Below are 22,989 nucleotides of genomic sequence, written 5' to 3'. Positions count from 1 at the left end.
TAGTATGTTGTGCCTAAAGAAGAGGTCTTCCAAGCCAAGTAATTTCATGTACATGGGGACTGGTGAGCAAATCAGGCAACACTGGTTTTGAAGAACATAATCTGGTTGAAAATTAAAGCAATTACATTTGAGGGGTAAAGAACAGCAGCAAACTTAACATTTCTTTATTTCTAGTTAATGACATTCATGACGAAATAGGAGTTGTTTACAATGTGGAGTTTGTCTCAAGAGTAAAGAGCAATTTGTGACTATTACCAATGAGGTTAAGTGTGTGTGATGTGCCTGTATATAGTTCTATACATCAACAGTAGCGTCTTATGGTTTATAATACCATGAGAGATGCTGTTTTTGACTGCAGCATTCCGTCATTACAGAGGGAATATGTGATGTTGTGAAGGATTGTTATTCCAGAGGAAGAGTCAGTGAATGGGAAGGCCAGTCATTAACAGATTTCTTAAAAAATACTTGGCTTGCTAGGATTTGCAAGTCAACAGCAGAAAGGAATTTAATTGTTTTGAGGTGGTTTTTTTTTAAGTTCTTCCCCATATGCTTTTCATGTAGGCATATGCATGCATCTCATCATCTAAAGACCAGAAATTAATTTGGCAGCAGGTGTTCAATTCATGAAAGTAATATGCACAAGAAAGACATTGCCATTGTATTTTATTCTTGTGATACTCATGGTACGAGGCAGATATTCCAGTGTAGAGAACAAGGTTAAATGGTTACCTCCTCTGGTAGTTAATTTTAAGAAATGTAGTTAGAAATTTTTCTTAGTACTTGTTGTGAATTTGTAAATTTAGATGTAAAGCAGTTCTGGAGGTAGATGGGAATTTTTTTTAGTTCCATCATCCATCCTTTCACACAGAGACATACTTTATGCTTCTTCAAGAACACCCGTAATTCTTCTATAATTACTCTTTAAATGAAAGCACGTATGCATAGAGTATTAAAGACCACATTGATTAGGTTACTAGTCATGCTGGACTGGGTGTTGGCTAAAAGTGAGGGCGTGTCTTTTAACTCTCTCAACACGCGCTCAGAGTCTGACCCTCCAGTAGGCAGTTTCATTGTCCTCCTGCAGCCAGGAAAAGAAGGTTTCTAAAAGGATTTGCAAGTGTCCCGACCAGTAACAAGAAATAGACACTATTCTGAGATCTCAATTTGATGTATGAAATCCCTGATAAACCTCCAGATTTGGATCTCCTACTTGGTTCTCAGGTTTCCATAAAGGAGACTTTCTTATGGCCATGAATCAAGCTAGGACAATTGAGAAGTGGGATGTGTTACGTTAGAACAACGTTACCTCTCATCATATTTCCCTGTAATTAATGTTTACCTGACATACACACAGATATCTTCCCAAGTTAATTTCTAAATACTGCACTGGCAGAGTCAATCACTGATTAGTATTCATTTTCACACTACATATGAATCACAAAAAATACAAATTACATTGTATAGATGACAGAAGGAACTTTGAGTTTTTTCTTGTTGTATTAATCCTTAAATGATTTTACAGACTTTTGTTGTTTCCATGCTGGAGAGAATGAAAGGTTTGTGTGTGAGATGGTGTGACAAAATAATGAAAAACATTATGTGAAACCAAAAATTACTTTCCTTTAATTATTTGTCCATGCATATGTATTCATGCTATAAGCCCATATATAGAGTCACTTAGGCTAAAGATTTACCCCCCTTGCAGTGTTGATAATGTGCTCTTAGCTCCTTCTCCCCCCATGCCATGCATTTGTGCTCTATTCTTCTGGTTCTTGTCAACAGCTGATTATATTATATTGTATCATAATATATTAGATTGCTTCTAGTTGACTGTAATTTCATTACCTGTTGGTTATGTCAGTTTTTCTTCTTATTAGTCCTTTGTTGTTTTAAGTTAGTTTTGTTTCTTCTAAACCTGATTTTTCCTCTTTTTCTGGAAAGCTCAGTCTGTATTACACTGGGTTCTGTCTTAGAATCTAGGTTTTTGGTGCCATGCCTGGCTGTGCAAGTCTGAACCGCTGTCCAGGCACACTCACACCAGCAAAATATGAGCATTTCATAACAATACCTTTCCTATTTTGGGATTTCTTTCCCCACCTATGAAGCCAGTAGTTCTGTATATCAGTTTTGACTCTTGGATTGTTTCTGCTCTCCCTTTGCTTGAAGGACAAGACTATTCTCCATGCTATAGCTAGCTATTGCTATCTCAAATTTTTCCATAGAAACTCCTTAGGGAGTACTCACTGAAGGGGCTTTTCAGCTGTTTCCCTCATCTTCTGTGGATGGTGGATACTCACTGCAATCACAGACCTCTCAACCAAAAAAAACCTGTACAAAAAAGAATGTAAAATCAGCGATGACCGAAGTGTGTGCATTGCTGTTCCCTGATTATTGACCAACAGGATTTAGCCCTGCCCTTGTGGATGTTCCCTGGTATTTGATGGGATTTCTTTTAGGCCCGGGCAGTTGCTGCCATTACCAGTATTACAGACATACTCTACTTTTCCTCTCTGCCTTGCTGCTTCTGTACTATTTTGAGAGATGTGCATGATGTAAATGGAGCGACCAGGGCGGGGGAAGCTAGGCATCCACTCTTTTTGGCATCTGGCACTGAAGAGGCCAATTGACTTTTTTTGATTGGGAAGAGACACTAGCAAGTATCTGGGGGTGGCCAACATTTCTTTACATCTGTTAGTGATCAAACTCTGATCACAATTAGGACTGCTGAGCATATCGCAAGCACTCCTCTGCTTTCCTGGCAAGGATATCAAATGCCTAGATGCTCTGGATGAAAAAGTACACTCACTAACTTTCCATGTGAAAATAGGAATTATGACTTCTTGTTTTCCTGCTGTCTTCCATCTTATGTTTCATAGGCTCTGTGGCCTCGGAAACTGCATGGCTCCAGAAATGACAGAGGAGACCACCTCACCAAGCTACCTTCCTCTTACAAGCTGTCTTGACTGTAGAAGATGCTGAAGCATTGTTATTGATTCCTGTTCTAATGTGAGAAGGACTTAAACTAATGCATTTTATATTGTATTGTGAAATTTGGTCTTATGAACATCCAAAAGAAGTTTAGCCTGTGCTTTGCAGATCATGGAATATTGCAGCAAGGGGAAGGGAAGGGCAGGAAGATAGTGCATCCATTTAAGCTGAAATGCCATGCCAATGACACAAAATCATTTTAGTATTATTATTATTTACCTTCCAAAGCAAACAAAATGGTTCTATAGTTCTCCTGCAAAGAGAGAAGTATCTGTAGGATTTCATCCTAAAGATGAAGAAGAAAGAAAGGAAAGTAGCTGAAAGTTAATTTACAAGACAAACCAGTATATTGTTCACCTTTCAAGCCTTTCTGGGTACCCAGCATTTAAGCATTCTTGGTGCTGTTATTCTTAAGAGGGGAGATTAATGTGCATCAGGTTTTTCTTTACCACAGTCCTGTTAGTCTGTCAAATCTTTTTTCACTAAATACGTTTAGAAAGAAACAAGAGATTTGAAATCTCTTGTTGTTCTCTATCATGAAAAAGATCGCTGATTCTCTCTGTGGCCACAGTAACCAATTTTCTCTGACTTCCTCCTGGCTTTCTTTCATTTTCCATTTTTGCTAAATACAGATCTCTGTACCAGTCATTGCCTAAACCTAGTTAAGTCTTGGGGCATCTTCTGACTTGTTCTAACACAGTTCTTGTGCTTTTCATCTGACCCGGTATACTGGGCGATGTTTTCAGTGGCTTCCATTCTCATTGGAAAAGTCAGTTCTTAAGTGGGATGTCACTTAGCCTGAATGAGAGGAGAAAACATAGCTCAGCTTCATTAAGCAGCAAATAGCTTTTGGCAAGTATATAAGTAAATCGAGTTTATATGAAAGCCCTAATCATTTTCCATGTGACCTGTTACATTAGGTTTTGTTTGGTTATATTTACCCTATAAGAATGTATTCTGGTGACTCTTTTTCGAGATCTGTGAAGGAAAAGTAATGTTGTCCTAGTGTAACTGATAACGTCAGAATTTGTTAGGGGCTTGGCTGAGTTTGAGGGAGGTGTACAGTATGATCTTTTCTTGTGGTAAACAGATTTCTGATAGTTCTTTCTTTTTATGATTGTCAAAATAGATGAATACTGGTACTGTATATATAGGAGAAAAGGAGATTGGGTTTTGTTGTTGTTGCTGGTTTGGTTTTTTTTAAACCTTCAAATTCTACAGCTATTTACAGGTAGTGTCTTATTGAATTATGAAAATCATTATTTGTAGAGAAAAGAAGTGTAACTGCAAGTAAGGACGTTGGTATACTGACTGATTGGGTGACAAACCATATGATGAAATTCAGTGGAGGTAAATGTTAACTGACGTGTATGAGAGGTGTGAAGAAATCCTAAATTTGCATGTAAAATAGGGGGCTCTAATTTGACTATTGCGATTCAAGAACGAGGGCTCAGAAGTGCACTAAGGTGGTTGCTATCAGGTCACTGTTCAGGAGCAACCGAAGGGAGGGGCGGCAGGGAAGGCTGTGCAGAACTGTTAGGAAAGGAACCAAGACCAGAATGCAAAACCTTTAATGTTATGTATAAGCCTCTGGTGCCCCACCATATAAAATGTTGCGTGAAGGGCTGATATCCTAATGACAAAAATGGCACACTAGGGCTGAAAAGTGTTTAGAGTCAGATTATAAAAATGATCTAATTTATAGAAGCACCTCCATATGAGGAACAGGTAAAGAGACTGAGCAAAAAAGTGACACATTTGGTTGCATTTCAGCAACATTCTTCCTTATTTCTGCTGCACTTTTAAAATTAATTCTTACGGTTAATTTATGCAAATGTAAGACTGCCTGAAAGCAGGCGCTGAAGCTTTGACTGTATGCCTGCTATTGGGTCATAATCTACTGATTGTAAGGGGAGGGGGAGAAAAAAGAAGAAAAGAAAGGAGTTCCTAAGAACAGAAAGAATTTACTTAAAACTGCTGAAGCTGAAACCTTATCTGGTTATAACACAGCAGTCATCTCTCCTTCAGAAACTGGTTCAATAGATTGTATTTTTCTGGAAAAGATTTGTAACTGGTGGACTTGCAGATAATTGTGCTACAATAGTGTAGTTTATTTTGCTTTCATAGCATGTTTTCTATCTAGATGATTTCTAATGTTGTATTTTAATGGCTTGATTGGAAAAACACCGTTGGAAGATACCAAAGACTACACATGCCTCCCTGTGATATGCAAGCTTGGAAACTGTATTAATAGAGTGATGCTCAGTACTCCAACGTGTGATTACACCTAATTAAACTTCTCTGATAATTAAAATGTTGTGGTGCCCTAATCCTATTAGTTACCTTATTGAATGTAAGGTCCAATGTCTTAAACAGAACAGGAAGCACAAAATATTTTTAACAGAAAACCAACCAAACACTTCCTTCAGTGAAGTATCATAAGGGAATGGTGTAAAATAGTATTAATAGATGTGTTGACCCATGTGGCTAGAGGCGTCTTGTTTGCTCAGATGCTTTTTTTTATCAGATGCACAAGATTCATCTAGATGAGATTTCATGCTGATGAGCTGTATCTAAGCACAGATGTAAAATGGAAAGCTTTTGAGTACGTTGGGTAAGTGGCTTACCTCATCTCTGACAGTGCACAGAGCTGGAATGTTGGCTTAACTGATGTCCTAAAGGCTTCCACAAATGGATGTAGTCTCGCTAAACAGAATCAGAGCAAAGTGTATGAAGTTAAAAACACCTTACTTAGCCCTAGCCTCCGCACCCCTAATAAAATAAATCAATAAAACCAATAAAATGCATCTTAACTATAGAATAAAGCATTTGGTGCTGGAGATCCAGCATCCACATTGTATATTCTTTGATATGTTTTATTTCAAACTACTTCTAGTATGATTCTGTGAACTGTGTGCCTGTTAACAGCTGGAGTGGATTGCATGTGCTGCTGAAATCCATCTTCCAAATATGTTTTCTCTGAAAGGATTCCAGTTCATATACTTCAAGACTACTTTGTGATATGAACTGAAGTCTGGTAAGCAGAGAGCTGTCAAAAGTGCACTGCCATTTTGAACTAACAGGCTATGGTAGACATGTTCCCAGCCTCCAGCACATATATTCTCATACCACAATATATCAAGGTTACAAATAATGTGAAATTAATAACATAGTATCATCATTACCAATGAAACACTGTTGTCTGAGCTAAGTACTTATACAGTGCAGTCATGCTGGCAGACTATTAAAAATCCAAAAAGATGGTCTAGACCAGTGGTCTCCAAACTTCTTGACCGTGCATCAGTAAAAAATCATTAGCATGCACCCACCAATACAGGTATATTATAATATTTTCTCCATGCACTCCAGTAGATCATAAAATCATAGAATCATTTAGGTTGGAAAAGACCTTTAAGATCATCAAGTCCAACTGTAAACATAGCACTGCCAAGTCCACCACTAAACCATGTCTCTAAGTGCCACATCTACAAGTCTCTTAAATACCTCCAGGGGTGGTGACCTAACCACTTCCCTGGGCAGCCTGTTGTAGTGCTTGATAACCCTTTCAGTGAAGAAATTGTTCCTAATATCCCAGCTAAACTTCCCCTGCTGCAACTTGAGGCCATTTCCTCTCGTCCTGTCACTTCTTACTTGGGAAAAAAAGACAGACACTCCCCTTGCTGCAACCTCCTTTCAGGTAGCTGTAGAGAGCAATAAGGTCTCCCCTCAGCCTCCTCTTCTCCAGACTGAACAACCCCAGCTCCCTCAGCTGATTCTCATAAGATGTGTGCTCTAGACCCTTCACCAGCTTCACTGCCCTTCTCTGGACACGCTCCAGCACCTCAATGTCTTTCTTGTAGTGTTCAAGGTGGGGCCTCACCAGTGCCAAGTGTTACAGGGGCTCTATCACCTCCCTGCTCCTGCTGGCCACACCATTCCTGATACAAGCCAGGATGCCATTGGCCTTCTTGGCCACCTGGGCACACTGCTGGCTCGTGTTCAGGAAGCTGTTGACGAACACCCCCAGCTCCTTTTCTACTGGGCAGCTCTCCAGCCACTCCTCCCCAAGCCTGTAGCGTTGCATGAGGTGGTTGCGACCCAAGTGCAGGAGCCGGCACTTCATCTTGTTGTTCATACAATTGGCGTCCGCTCATGATCCAGCCTGTCCAGATCCCTTTGTGGGGCCTTCCTACCGTCAAGGAGATCAGCACTCCCACCCAACTTGGTGTCATCTGCAAACTTACTGAGGGTGCACTTGATCCCTTCATCCAGGTCATTGATAAAGATATTGAACAGAGCTGGCCCCAACACTGAGCTCTGTGACCGGCCGCCCACTGGATTTAACCCCATTCACCACAACTCTCTGGGCTCGGCCGTCCAGCCAGCTTTTTACCCACCAAAGCATACACCTGTCCAAGCCGTGAGCTGCCGGTTTCTGCAGGAGGATGCTGTGGGAAGTGGTGTCAAAGTCTTTACTAAAGTCCACATAAACAACATTCACAGCCTTTCCCTCATCCACTAAGTGGGTCACCTTGTCATAGAAGGAGATCCCGTTAGTCATTACCCTGCACGCACCGCACTTTGGAGACTGCTAGACTATTGAAATGATTTACTGGTGTAGGGAGCATCACAACAGTAAGTAATGAAAACCAGCCCTTATTAGCTGGTATCAAGATTGTTTAGTACTAATCACTCCATAGATAATAGAATTCTTAAGAGGCATTTTGAATTCTCCCTCGTAAGTTTGGTTTGAAGTCGTTATTTTACTTCTGTGCTGCTCATAGTTTACTGAAAATCAGCCGGCATTCAAAATTTCATGTGAGGTGTTTATAAAATTGCAAAAACCACAGAAATGTTACTTGAACACATTAGTTATCTTAATGAAAATGCTCTTGACAATAGGTTGTTAAAAGGATCCAGAAAAAAAATGCAGGAAGAAGTCTATTCCACATTAAAATGGATTAAATAGCGACAGTTTTAAGTAAGGAAGCCCAGCAGATGTGTTAACAAGCTGACGGAATTACTCCCCTGAAGTCTGCTCCTGTAACACAAGCACACAGGAGAAAAAAGCTTTCCCAAGAGCTTCCTCAGGTTTTTTTTGAGATAAAAAGACCAATTGTATTAATTAGCATTGATAACCACTGTATTTTATCGGGTTGTTTAGTTTGCGTGAGCCATAATTTATGGAACTATTTCTCTTCATGGCTTTTATATAAGGGAGCTAAGCAATTATGCCACAGGGTGGGGAGAAGATGGATACAAGTGCAGGGTGCAGGTGTTGCCTGATGGGGTCCATCTTGGGTGCAGGCATCAGATTCCTAGGGAAGTGGGATCGATATGAGCAAATTATCTCAGAAAGCAATAGTTGTAAAAAAGTGAAATTTGCTGTGGCCAAAGTCCCAGCATTTGTTATTCTGGAACATTTTTGAACTCCCTATGGAAGTGTTTCCTGGCATGTGCCTGTCTAGGCAAGAAAAATTATTCAAGTTAAGCTCTAAGATTAAAGTTTAATGTTTCTTTTTTCCATTGTCCCAATGTTTTTGATATGTTCTTTTTCTGGATACCCCCGTGTTAAAATAGCTAGCATTTTGATTTTACTTACTGTAACGTTGTTTCTGTGCCTTTCAATTATAGTAGGATTTCAAAAATGATGTGACTTAAGAGAAGTGTATAGGGAGAGAATCTCAGAGAAATAGCTAAAGGAGAGAATACCACTGAACCACAGTAAAGGTGCAGCGGTTGGAGAGTTTTACTTTTTAAACTTTCTCCTATTAAAAAATACATAAGGATTTCTAGGACTGATCTGTCAGAAACATTCTATTTCAGCCGCCTCATAATTCTGACGAGATTAGGTGGAATGTTACGATGGCAAAAGTAACACATATATTTGCTTTTGCCATTTCTGCATAGACTAACATTTCTATTTTCTCTCGTGATTTATCATCTGCTTTGTTACTGTTGTTGTGCTCTATCAAAATAGCCTTGTATTTTAAAATCACAAATATTGTAACAGTTTCACTGTGTTGCTTCAGCAGCATCATGACATAAACCCCTCTGTTAACAAATAGACTGATCCCCTATGGAATTTATACTGCTCAGTTCTGTCGCTTTAAAGGGTGGTTCTGCATTCTTACCAGTGAAGTGGACTTGGTGGCTGAATGTAGTAAAATAAGTGAGAATTACCTAACATTTATCATTCTTGAAAATTAAGCTATTCCTTATGAAGATAAGAGCTTAACAACAAGATGTTTTTTAAATGTTGTCCTTTGATAAAACAGAAAACCACCATCTTTATGTATTTGGAGCAAGAAATGAGTTCTGTATTTTAATAAAAATTTCTAGGGAATAATGCTATATAAAAAAGGCAGTGTGTAAAAATAAAGCTGAGTGTCATTTGGGACACTGAAGCTAATGCTTCGGTTTCACAGAGTACCTTCAGGCTGTAAAAGACAACAGACAATTATCCTCAGGCTGTTTTGAAGGAAAGATGCCTATGCTTAAAATCAGGGAACTGTAAAGAACTGTTTACATACAAAAGCTTCAGATGTCTCTAAGTATTGTTCAGAACTGTGCATGTTTCTGTAGGTTAGAAAACTGAAGGGATGGTTGTGTTGCAAAAACAACAAAAAAGGGTATTTGTGAAGTATTATGCTCTTAAGCGTAATTAAAGCTTTCGCATGCCCGATATGCTCGCTGAGTTGACTTCTGAGACACTCAGCAAATGAAATAAGCACTAGAGGTGCACAGATAAAGGGAAGTTGTGAGGTTTTCTGTGATTAAGTGTTTTCTGCAGAGCTGCCTATGAAAAGCACTTAGGACGCACATTCTGACTGTTCAGCCAACAGTTGACCTAGAGGCATGAAGCTTCAACTATAATGGCACAGTTTGCTGCATTTGCTGCTTTGTTTTAAGTAAAACAACTGAGATACACCTCATGTATTTGGGTACCCAAGCACTTTTACAATGTATTTTTATATTTAAATATTTGGTATGAAGTAACATAGATTTTTAATATAATATTTGTGCATATGTTTTTGTGTTCAGGATGTTTTGTATTTCAATATTTTTTGCACAATTTTAGTACCTCAAACTCTTTGAAAAACAGTTCTATATTTGGACAAACAGTATTTTAGCAGAGACATACTCCTGACAACAGCAAAAACTGAGCTAATTATGTTGCAGTTCATCTAAAACCATGGTGATCTCATAATAGGCAAACTGAAAAGTAGAAGGCAAAAATAAGGGTTTTCCTATGTGGTGGAATAAATAGCTAATTTCAGGTTATCTTTCATTGAAAAGATTTTCAAATTAATTCTTCTAGCTCTCTACCAATGAAAACAATACTGGTCATGTTTGAGCACTTATATTGCCTTCTGAGGATGCCTAAATAATAGGGAAAGAAAGCCAAAGCGAATATTCTAACTATCCTTGTAATTATGTATTTTGAGTACGTTCCAAACATGGAATGAACATGTGATCAACTATCTTCAACTTTTATCCCTTTTTGTGGTCTTAATTAAGAATCTGTTCTATCATCAACAGGCACAACCTAATTCTTCAAAATTAACAAATTGGGCACAAGTTTTTCTCTGACCACACACTTAATCTATTTCACTTAAGACACTTCAATTTGTATTTTTTGAAATCAGGAATAAGATGCAATGCATCAAGCTCACTGACAAATAGTATCCAAATAGCAAGTTTATTTTACACACGGGGTGGATAATAGCTTACATATACCAATAAAAAATAAAAATAACAAATCAACTTAAAGTTGAAACTGTGGTATAAACAATCCTTCTGCTGTCCCTTCTAGGAAAGGTTAATTTAAAATTGTTCTTGAGATCATTGCTGCTTCTCTTATACAAAACTCCCCATGAAAACCTGAGTTACCTTTCTCCTCCATCTTAGATTATCTGCAGGGAACTGAAGGTAGCATCCAAAGTACAGAGTTTGCAAAAGAATTAGACATTTTCTTATCCAGCCTCAGTCAGACACTGAAATCTGTCCAAAGAACAGGAATTACTGACGAAATTTTTTCTACAGGTCAGTCAGTAAGAAGCTTAATATCTCCATACAAAAATGTTGTTGTTATAATAAAAGGAACCTAAAGGGGTGAAGTCTGTCTGTTCTGTTAGCCTGCAATTATTTCCTGAGTAAAGTAGTTCTTTTGTCAGTACTGTAAATGAGATGGCCAGATATTAACTTGCCAGTTATGACCTTCAATTGAGTATATTTAAATGAGGCAGTAGTCTGCTGTCTGTGCCTTACTTTTATCATGGTGGTTATTCGTTTTTTTTCTTAAACGTTAAAAAATACACGAAACTCAAATTTCCCAAAATCCAAAGAATGGGATAGAAAAGGAGCTGTCTGACAAAAAGTGGTTTTGTCTCTACAGTTGGTTTTCCTGGGTAGAGTGCTGTATACTGCTCATTACAATGAAATGTATTTGCTGTAGCCAGTGCTGTTATGATGTTTTCTTGGAGATATTCTGAAATTTGGGTGACAGACAAAAAATACTTAGAGTTTCCTACTGAAAATATCTCTGCTTCTGGAGTTAGACAGAAGCGAAAGCTGAAACAACAACTAGAGACTTAATGGACTGCGAAATGACCTGTGACATTTAGGAAGGAATAGCTACAGTAGCTCGGAAATTGGCTTAATTTTTTAGAGTTGATTGATACGGATTGTTACAGCTCCAAACCCGAAAGTTTTAAGTGGACAAAGTGTCAAATACTGTGCTTAGATTCACGGGTACTAATGGAAAAGCTCTTGGAATATTGCTGCTATAGGATTGTTGGATTCCTGGTAGACCTGATCTTTAACCACAAATTTATAACTCTTAGCAGAAGAAAAAATACCTTTGATCTCTTTTTAATGTCTTCAAATATCACAGTTATTACCAGGCCTGGAGAGAGAACTCTTACAGGGCAGAAAAGACTGACTTAATAATTGCAAGGAAAAAGCAAGGGCTTCTCCTTCCGTAGAGTCAGAACTGATGACTGTGGAAATGAAAAGGGAATTCTGGGTGTGTGTTTGTTCCGCACAGGGGAGGGGGAGTGTGATAGAGGTACGGTGCCAGGTTCTTTCTATATTTCAGTAAGAAAGGCCTGACAACAAATGGCTTAATAAAATATCTCGTTTAATAAGGCAGAATAAGAGGAGGAATATGGATAGCAAATAGATCTTACTCCCTTCAGGTGCTGGGAACAGTGTGTTCGTGCAGCATTGGATCAACCCCTGGGTGGATTTCTCCACTCATGAGAAATTCTTGCTGTGCTTTTAGATAAAGGAAAGGCCACAACGGTGGTGTATTCACCAGTACTGAGTGGGAGCTGCCTACAGGCTCCTCTCTTCCAGTGAGGTGGCCAAGGGGTTTCTGCAGCATGACACCGGCCTGAAGGCCACACTGGGTGTGGAGCACAGCCCAGCCTGCTTTGGGAACTGCAGGGGAACTGTTGTGTGGATCACCAACTCCTTGATATACAATGGTCTCCTGGTCAGGATCACTACAATATTAGAAACATTATAAACTGAACATTGTGTGGTCCTTAATTTCTGGAGGGCATTGCCCAGCTCTTGGTCACAGGTAAAATCTATTGCATACTCTCCATCATCCACTAATTCCACCTACTCGCTCTTACTGAAAACACTGTCTGAATGACTGTGTAGGCTCTTTATCGCTCTCCAGCACTAAAGTGGCAATTGTCTCGACAAGGGAAAGCAGTAGTCCAGAGATAACGTGTACTGCATGCATCATAATTCTCAGAGTAGAATGTGTGGGAGATGATACAACTCTTGCAAAGGGGCAGGATAGTATTTTTGATTATTGACATGATGCCTTTATTGTAAATTGCATTGAAGAGATGATTGTAATTTGATTTTAACATGCCCAGAAATGTAAGCTTTGCAATTAAAAAAATGAAAATTACTTATATAAACACTCTCATGTAACAGACCATATGTTAGAGTAATAGTATATGAGGCAGGTGATACACAGTAATTTCTTAATGCAACTTTTTTTGGAAGTATATAAATAATTTGAGATTCTCATAAAGGTTACCATGTGTGTCTCCTTACATCTCTAAAATAATGAACAAGTACTTCCTAGTCCAGAGGGCCTTCCATGGTTTCACAGCTTTAGAATGACTCATGCTTTAGCAAGGAGGGTTCTGTTCCTGTGAAGCAGCAGACATTTCATATGCATAACCTCCAGGATGTCTGATTCGAGTGCATTAGTAACAATGGGAACGCACTTTTTTCACTAGAACCTGCTGTACCTACAGCTGAGCTCCTTAAACATTTCCATAATTACTGAGTCTCCCTGCTTATCCTTTTGGAAAACTACTGAAAAAAAAAGTGTGTAGCTATTCTGTCTCCGTTCTTTTTCAAGGGAAACAGTAGGAGAGAAGCATGGAATACCCATTTATGAAAGTATTATGAATAATTGTGATATCTGTATGTTAATTGTATCATTTAAAATGCCATCTTCTAGATAGTTATGAAGATTTAGTACAAACTTCAGATAAAGTGAGTGAAAGCAATTTCAAAATAAATTTGAAAAATACTTTCTGAAATACTTATCTCGGAAGGATTACTTATGGTGAGAAACGTGTGCTAAGATTAGCACAATAGAAATCATTTGAGATTTAGAACTTAAATTGTAAGAACACCTTTAAGTAAAAGGGACACTAAGATTTGATTTGTCTTGTCCTAAGTAGTTAGAGTTTATAAATCATGACTTCCTCGTGAAGGAGACACTGTAAGGGCTTCACTCATCAATGCCTGTTCCCTCAGTGCTGCAGCTTTTGGTTCTGGCACAGATCTTGGTTTTGCAACTGAAGCATATGGCACAAATATATTCGTTGCCAGAACACTTAATTAATTAAGGCATAATTCATTCAAGATTAAGTGTTAAGAGTACCTGTATAGATGACATGCTTTGCACAAGTGTTTCTTGATCTGGAATTAACAGTGTTTGCTTGAAAACTCAGTCACAGAACCAATAGTTGTGAATTGAACCAGCGCGTTGGAAATTGTGGGACTGGGAAGCATTTCTGAATATACCAAGACTTTCTCTGCAGCAGTCAAGAGACTCAGTATGATCGCTGCAAGCATTTGCAAGGATTGCTCTTCCTTTAGCAGAAAGCATTCTATACTTCTCTCATCCTGACAGGACTGATTAGTATTACTTTTACGATTCTTAAATTTTAGCAAGTGAGGTTTGGTATATATCTTTACAAAAACAAGAGATGACAAGTGATTCTGCTTAGAATCGCCCTTTCCAGCTCTTTTCGTGTTGCTTTGAGCTTTGTTCACGTCCTGGTTAACCTGTATGGCTTTGTTAACATTTTAAGACTAGATTGAGCTAGATCACTTCTATGAAGCAGTTGCTTTATTAAGCTTCTGTTTGCTTAATTTGCAGCAACTTTATCAAATTAGGCAGATTTCTTACAAAGCTGTCTCCACCTCAGTCAGTTCAGAAGGATTTACATTTTGTATTTTACATATATATTCCTTGTCGCATGACAAAGTGTTAGCATATATTTCTGCACAGCACAAAAAAATTTCCAAGAATTTAGGACCTTTGAAACAATGGAGATTACAATACAAAGAATTCTGCAAAAATGCTGTAGGTTGTTTGACATTCTGCATATTATTTTGCCTGAGAAATCTCTAATACCCATAAAGGCATGACTGCACAGCCTTAGTATCCTGGCAGATTTTAGCTTCATTTGTACCAGCTGCAGAAGCAGTTGGAAGGTAATTTTGAAGTCTCTTTAGGATTTTGAATGCTTTTATTACAACCTGACTCCAAGTAATTTTGTTGTTAGTATGTATCAAGAAAAAATGAACTACTAAAAACGTTCCAAAAAAGAAATGACCAGAAAGTTTCAGGTGTTAGGGAAAGAAGTCTTTCTAATGTGAGTTGTTCTGCATGAGTTTTCTCCTGAGTATAATAATCAGTTGAAATGTTTGATTGCAGTGGAATCAGCTAATGCTAAGACACCTCTGCAAGCTGCAATGGAAGCAGAAGATAGCTCATCAAATTCTATGGTAACAGCTTTCAGCCGGTATTGTGTAATAGCTAAAATCCTTTGGGCCCATAAGAGGGATTCTGCATAGACTGAATCCTGAAAAGGTCTTCCCTTTGAAGAGAATGGCCTTTTTAGTTCAGTAATGGATTGTCTTATAAGTGCCAAAAGGTTCTTTCACTACATTTTAGTCTTTGGATGCTTATACTCCAGAGTTCAGGAATAAACAATAACCCAAGCAGCCAGGCAGCCGATTACTAGTTCATTCTATTTTTCTTCTGTTGTGCTCTGTCTCTATAAGAAAAAAGCAAGGGCTCATAGGGAAAAGGCTTTTTTCTGTAATGATCACATTTATTTTCCATCGCCTTCAACAGCTGTCAATGTGTTGTTTGCATTAAGAACCATCAATGAATCTCAACTGATTTTTATCCTTTCCTTACCCCTTTTGAGAATCATTTATAGGGTCTCCAAGATTACTCCTACTCCACAGATAATGGAGAAGTGCAGACAGTCTAATCAGTTCCAGAATACTCCAGTCGTCTTTGTTTTCTTGCATTTACCTTTCTCGTCGTTGCTTGCATATCTGTATCACAAGAATATATCAGAGCAGGATGTCCATACCTTCCTTATATTTGGAGAAATTTGGGACACTGCTTAGTTTTGGGTGAAGGGGCTTTCTTCCTGATGGTTTATTATCTTCTGGAAACTAAATCTAGCATTGATTATTAGACCTGGAAGGTCATTTACCATCTAAAAATGGTACTCTGTAATTTGTTCCATATTTGTCTGTGGTAAGAATTTTTCCTGGGGAAAAATAAATATTTTTGCATACTCACATGTAGTGACCTGATTTGTACCAGAATCCTTTCTCCATCAGCTCACACATAATGTTCAGGGTTCTCTACAAATACTTTTTTATTTCACGCTACGGTAGAAGGATGAACACAGATAATTCCCATGTAATTTATATTCAGGAAAGAGGTTTTATTGTTGGCTCAGCAGGCTTCACCAGGGCAAAAGAACACTTCTCTGAAACAATCTGAACAGTGCCAGGACAATCATAGATCACAATAAGATCATACCTTTAGTTGTTACGTTGCACGGCCTGTTCATGTGCTGGCTGGCTGGAAGCATCTTACATGTAATTTATGCATTATAATTAGGTGTTGGAGAATGAATACAGCAGATAGTCATCTTAAAATCTCTCAGCTGGTGAGGGGTTCGCTACAAATATGTGGAATTTCAGTAAGAATGGCTTCTTCGATGCAAAAGAGGGGCATCTTCTAGTAAATGTTGCTAGGCAAAATTGGAGCACTGTTCTGTATCCATACACTGATGATCAGAACAATGATTTTTGAGTAAATAGCACCGTCATAGTGCACTGCATGAGCAAACAGGGAGGTGCTTGATCCATTCAATATGTAGTAACTCCATCTATGGAATTGTTGTGCTTGCCATAAAATAATTGTTACAACCCATTATCTTCAGGATCTTCAAAATATGCTGCCACATCTTCTTAACAAATATTCCTCTAAACATCCAAACAGGCAATTGTATTGACAGTATATTCACCAAAGGTTAATCTTTGGTTGATAACATCAAGAAATGCAAAGATTTCTTCTCTGGAGGGGAAAAGTATCTGAGTTGGTAGGGAGATGTCTTTTTAATTCCATGCGTTTCAGGTTTCTGGTTATCTACTAATACCTTTAGTCTCAGTCACCACAGTCACTCCATTCTGGCTTGAACAGTATTGGTACCTGGAATTCAGGAGCTTGTGAGCATCTGTTTTAGTCATTTTGCCTTTTTCCCCACATTGATCATTCAGACCAACAGACACATGTCTGTTTAGGCCTCAGTTTTCATGCAGTGAAGTGTAATAAATTATTTGACTATTTAAACATACAGAACATTTTGGTTCAGGACAGGAAATGGGCTGTAACCTTTACATGTGCTACAAAATGGAAATGGTTTCACTTCAGGAGGATTCCATCTTCTGTGGGGACTTTGTTTCTCAGTACTCTAGAATATTAGAGTTGTTGGAAACTCGTGAGCCTAGTATATACCCAGCAGCTATTTCAGCACTTCATCCACCAGTCTGATAGCATGTAAATTCTCTTCATCCTACAGTGATGATCAGACTTCCATTTTAAATAGAAGAGTAAACTCAAATTTGGAATATTAATGGGATTCTTCACAGTCTTACTTGTTTGACATAACAGTGTTCTTTGTTGCATACAGAAGATGGTGAGCCCTGATGTAAGTAGCTTAGACTCTGTTTACAGTCCTTGGTAAGATACAAGTGATGCTTTAGACCAAATCTCTACATTTCTTCCAAAAGTTTGAATTTTCATTTATACCAGTCTAAATGGTTTAACCTCCTCTTCCGGTGGCGATTTGTCCAAAAGTAAGAAATTTAATGATCTTCAAGAGTATGTTTTGTAGACGGGTGTCTGTCAGGAATGACAAAATAATCCTGACCTGGAGAGAGAGAGAGAGAGAGAGAATAACCGAGATTCCATCCAGGCCCATTTTAGTATATTCTTTAGAATTTGATGAACTAGACTTCCCCAAGGAAATTTCTGTGAAGATACAAGTGACTTTTGCTGTTTCCATTAGGAGTAGCCTTTAGAGGGCCTAAGCCAGTCTGTTCTTTGCAATACTGCATGTGCTTTTGCTAAAATATACTCGTCATTTTGGCATCTCATTCAGCTGCCTGGCTTAATAAAGCCATACAGCAATTTTTCTTGGATTAGGCCTGCAAAATGCAGCTTCTCCTTTTGTGGTATATTGATTGTAAATTACCAGAATTGGCACAAATGTAGAGAAATATTCAGTAAAGTCAAACCTGTAGTTTTTTGGGGTGATTTTGCCTTGTTCTGACAGTGGGTGTATTCACATGCTGCTTTGTGAGATTTCTTTTGTAGTACCCGTAGGCATTGTATCTTAGCTCTTCCCTGGCTCTTCTTCAGTCTGTGGCAATCTTAGGACCCTCCGTGCCAAAACATTAATCACTCTCTAGGGTAGTCAGTTCTTGCTACTTGCCAGAGTAATGATAGCCGTTAATGTGAAAGTGTCATCTAGACATGCGTACTCTATGAGAAAATGATGTTTTCTGCACGATGCGTTTGTTGCTGCTTTGATCTCATCTCTTTTAGATTATTTGTTATATGCAGTTCCTTTGATTCCTTTCTATACTTTGATGAGGGTGCCAGGGTGCTCTCTCTGGTTGAGTATACTCATGCTCTCACACCTCACGACTCGGCTTCCTAACAGAGCTGATCAGGGTGCATTGAATTGTTCACGACTGAATAATCTTGAAAAAACAGTGCATTATAGTGGTTACTTCTCCCCTTTGTGCTCTTAAATTCTTACCCCTTCTGCTTGTGTCTATGAAAGTGGCACATCTGGTGACGGTTTTCTCAGCCGACTGCTGAAGTATATAGGTCCTTATGGCTGCCATTTTACATACTACCTTTATAAGAGCAGAGTATCTGTTCTTCAGTCGTCCAAAATTATTCTTGAAGTGGTGTCAAAGTTCCAGAGTAGCCAGGCAGTCAGTCCTCCAGTACTTGTTTCCAGATCTTATGCTCCTTTGATTGAATTTTATACTTCACATTCTTGATTTCATAAGGATTTTATAATTTCTCCAAACAGGTCCAAGTCTTTTAGTTTATTTCTTTACGTGTTGCGCTGTGGGAATGTCCAGAAGTACAGCTGACTTCGCACGATGATTGTTCAGATGGCTTTCTGACTCTGTGTGGACTCAAGGGACTTCCCCCACCATGAATAAAGTAAATTCTACTAGATCACTGGGCAGACTTAGCATCTGTATTGTATCGTATTTGGCCATTTGCCGTAAGGCCACCTGGAGTTCTGCCTTTGCTTTCACCCGGCTTTATGTTAGTCCAATAGTATCCAGGGCTGTTTCAGCCTTCAGTGGAACGATGCTGCAGCTGTTCTTGGGAATCCTCAGGCCTTCTCCTGGGTGGTAAAAGGCAAAGGTAACTGTTCAGAGCGAGTCATTGCGGGAATGTACATGCAGACTCAAAGAAGAAAGGTTACTGGTCAGTAACTGGTGTTCTTTGAGAGCTATAGTCTGCATGTACATTAGTCTCCTACCTGCCTTTCCCCTCTTTCTGAATCTCTTTCAGGTTTGATTGTGCATTTAAGAGGAACTGAAGTGGTGGCGGATGCACTCTGCCCTGTATGTCATGCCTCAAGCAGGAAGAGGGGAGGAGCTAGAGCGCCCCTCCCGGGACACTCCAGGGCAGGCCACGAGCCCACCCCCTCTTAGACTATATGTATGGACTAAATATCTCAAAGTACAGCAGCCGTTCGTTGGTAGGTAAATTTTCTATTCTGTATTTTCACAGGTAAAGCAGTAGGTTTTATTTTAAAAGCAATTTCATTCATTGACTCTGTGGATGATATGCATGAACAATACGCACATGGGGGAATTTAGACCACACGCTGCATTACACTGAGTAGCTCGCTGTCTCTTTAGTGCTTTCATCTCTTGTCTTTTTTCCCCTGTCTTAAGAGGGGGAAAATCTATTTTTTAGATCTTTAAATATTTTCACTCTGTTCAATTTGTCATTTCCATTGACAGCTACACCAAAATTGAAATTACATAAGTTGTAGTATCACTTAAAAAGTAGAAGGAAATGATGTGTCACACAACTCTAGGTAAGTGTATGAACTAACATGTAAGATTGTATTTACTATTAGAAAATGAAGCTAGAAACTGAACTGGGTTCTGTAAGGTTCGATTATATTTTTACAATTATATTGTTTTTTAAAACTTCATCGTTACAGAAAAGCAAACATTTGAGTTTAGGCATTTTTTTCCACCAGTGGGTTCCTCCTCTGTTGTGTTGGGTTTTTTTAATCACAGAAGCCTTGTAGTAATTTTTTAATCCGCTGCACTTCCCTCCCATTAAACAGAACAAGAAGACACAGGGTATAACCTGGCTGAAACTGGCGATGTAGTTGTCTCTGCATGTGAACACGTACATTCAAATTCTGCAAGTGGTTATCTTCAAGCACAGTTTCTAAGAAGTGCAGGTTATGTGAGTTGAGGGCTGTTATAGAAATATGATTCTTACGTGTTTGTACTTGGAGTTCTCTGAGATGTATCGCCTTTGCTTATATGACGGACATGCTTTTACCAGTCTTTTTGAGTTGTAGCAGTTAGTGTTGTCTTGACAACTCAAAGAAATTTACAGTTGGTTCTGTGGCTTTGCATTTCTATGTTTTCAATAAGATTAAGATGTAGCTTATCTGGGCTTAGTTACAGCCAGCAAAGTGCAGTGAGTCTTCTGATCTGTGGTGCATATCTGCTGTAGATGGGGATACACATAGATAAAATATTGTAAAGCATTCTAGTTTTAGAAAGTCACTGACGTGTGTGTAATATCAAGCTGCCTTTTCACATTCTGAGAAGAAAACCCAAAGTAAACAGTCCTTTAAACATCCTTAGATGAACATTAATGTATGCAAAGAGGAAGAAAATGTGGAAGAAGCTGTCTTGTTCTGCACAATTAATCTGAGATCCACAGTTCCAAACCCAAGAATTTATATCTTGTGATAACAGGTCTTTGAAGTGCTGCTTTAATTAAAAAAAAAATAAAATTTTTTTAAATCTGTCTATTATTAGTGAGCAGTATTGGATTAATTTAGTTGTTTTTATGCTTTTTTTTTTGCTTTTCATTCCAATTGCTATTTTAGCTTGTAGTTGTAGGAAGAATCAGAGGAATATATATTAGATGTCAAGATTCTCACTGGAAAAATACAGGCAAGGAGGCATTATGTTTTTCTATTATTTAATTTTTAATTGGCTTCAAATAAATTCTTAAGAAAAACAGTTTTTGTAACTGCTGTAATATTTTAGTAAGTAAACTTTATATATTTGAGAGAGGTCTTTTATGTGTGACAGAAATGAGACACATTGAACTTTGGTGCTTTTGCTAGTACATTTTTATTACGTAAAGATAAGCATGTGCGCATATATGCCCACACACATGTATATCTGCCAAATTCAGAGTGGACAGGAAAGTTGTTTCAAGAAACAGACATGTTTGGAAAATATCTAATTCTGACTCTTCTGACAGCTCTAAGTTCCATCCCTTCCTCCAGCCATCTGAGGAAAACTGTTAAGACCGATCCTTCCCAGTGAGTAGCCGTGATTTCAAGACCGTAGCATGCACGCGAGGAGGACACCAACACTAGATTGGAACAGGTTTTTATACAGAAGGAAACAAGACTAGTGCCTTGCTGCACATACAGGCTCATGGTTTGCATCTGATCTAGACCTCCTTATAGACTTTAATTCAATTTGTTAAATCATAAAATAAAATCACTTTTTTTTTCTTGTTTATACTAAGATTAATATATCAAGGTAGTTAGCTTGATTTAAGAATCCCTCCTTTGTCTTTCTGAAAGGAAATTGGCACAAAACATTTAAAACTGCACTTTTGTTTTGTGGAGTCAATCTTGCATGTGGCCTGTACTGTCTTTACCTTTCTCCAGTGTAATAGTTAGAATATTTTTGCCAGTCTTAGCCATTAAAAAGCAGTGCTGGCACTCCTAGTTCTGGTGGTTTGACCGGCCAACACTTCAGTGTTTGCACATGTCTCTGCCTGGCTTTCCCTACTTATTTGCATAGGTGACCTCTGTTGAGCATTGAACTTCAGTGCCTCCTTTTTTTTCCTGTTTTAGGGGTAATTATCATGAATAGTAGCTTTTAGAAGATGTGAAGTACTTTTTTAGGAAAGGTTACGTTACAGGCTGCATAGGTATGTTGAACCTTGAAATATTTGATAACTGCAATTTATTTCAAATGGAAAATGCCTATAATTACATTTCCATTTTAAAATTAAGCCATTTATAGAGTACATTTTTATTACTTGCTTCCTTTAGTTTTGCATTTCAGTAAAATATTTGCATTTTATGACTCCTTTTAATAGATTAGCTTAGTATTTAGAAAACTGTATTTAGAAAAACAACAATGTAAAATTACTGTGATGCTGAAAAACTGCAAATACCTCTGTAGAATCTTCAAAAGCCTACTAACCATTTTCAATAAATCTCAAAAGATTAAAAGGTCTATTTAGGCACACTGAGATATGTACTTGTATTTCATCCAAGTCTCTTGACTACAGTGATTACACTCTGAGCATAATTCTAACATATCTCACACTTTCTGCCTTTTGTTGGTGGGGAAGGAAAAAGCGGATGGAGGTGATAGAAAATGCTGAGTGTATTTCCATGTGTTTTAGTATTTCATTTTCTGATACTCTTAAATAATTTTGAGATTGTTTACTTGCAAAGTTGTTGCTCCACACATAAGAATATCTTTATGCCTCTGCGTTTCAGTGAAGCTTTCAAGCAATGAAAGAAAGATTGTGAGCATAAGAAATAAAACCTTCACCAGAAATAGGGCAAAAATATGAAATTCATTCCAAGAATATATTAACTTTTCTAAGGCCTTCCCTCTTTTTGAAACTGAATGTTGAACTCAACTCTGTCTTTCCTTCAGTACCTTTCCTTTATGGGTATTCATGTTCTTGCATGGTCCCTTTTAAATTAATAGACAAGCCATGGTCAGCTGAATAGAGAAGATTCAAACTCCTAAATAATACAACAGTGAATAACAATTTGGTTACTTTTACTTTTACCTTTTCTTTTTCTTTTTTCCTGCTTTGTATCAGTGTGCGATGACGTGAATTTCTGATTCATGCAGTTATGTATGCTCTCTCAATGCCATAATAGCCGGGATAATGTTTGTGGAGCTGGGGTCTGGAGTAGTTCAAGCCACATGACTAAAGGTTGTTATGAGACCTTAATGTGCCAGTTCCTGAAACTCAGTGGTCGAAATGCCATCCAGTTTACTTAGCAAATCTGCAACTATGCAGACTTGCTCTTCTGTGATATGTTTTTGCCTATTCTTATTCACTATAATTTCTTT

At 38.2% G+C, this 22,989-nt stretch overlaps 1 protein-coding gene across 12 annotated transcripts in view; it reads left to right on the top strand.

The window, feature by feature from the left end:
• GPHN (gephyrin) overlaps positions 1-22,989 on the top strand; it is a 306,435-nt gene that overhangs the window by 124,517 nt on the left and 158,929 nt on the right. The window contains exon 4 of one of the 12 annotated variants that reach the window (XM_064460110.1): positions 2,877-3,006. The exons of 10 other annotated variants lie outside the window; for them this stretch is intronic. Coding sequence is in view for 1 of the 2 variants with exons in the window: in XM_064460106.1 (XP_064316176.1) it covers positions 19,323-19,364 (42 nt within the window). In the remaining variant the exon portion in view is untranslated. Of the gene's footprint in view, positions 1-2,876; positions 3,007-19,227; positions 19,365-22,989 lie in introns of those variants that run through there. One more of the 12 variants, XM_064460106.1, reaches the window with a different exon arrangement.

The sequence above is a fragment of the Phalacrocorax carbo genome, chromosome 9 (genome assembly GCF_963921805.1).
Source record: "Phalacrocorax carbo chromosome 9, bPhaCar2.1, whole genome shotgun sequence".
Lineage (NCBI taxonomy): Eukaryota > Metazoa > Chordata > Aves > Suliformes > Phalacrocoracidae > Phalacrocorax > Phalacrocorax carbo.
Note: the sequence above shows the minus strand (reverse complement) of the source record. Positions and strands in the feature narration are given on the sequence as shown.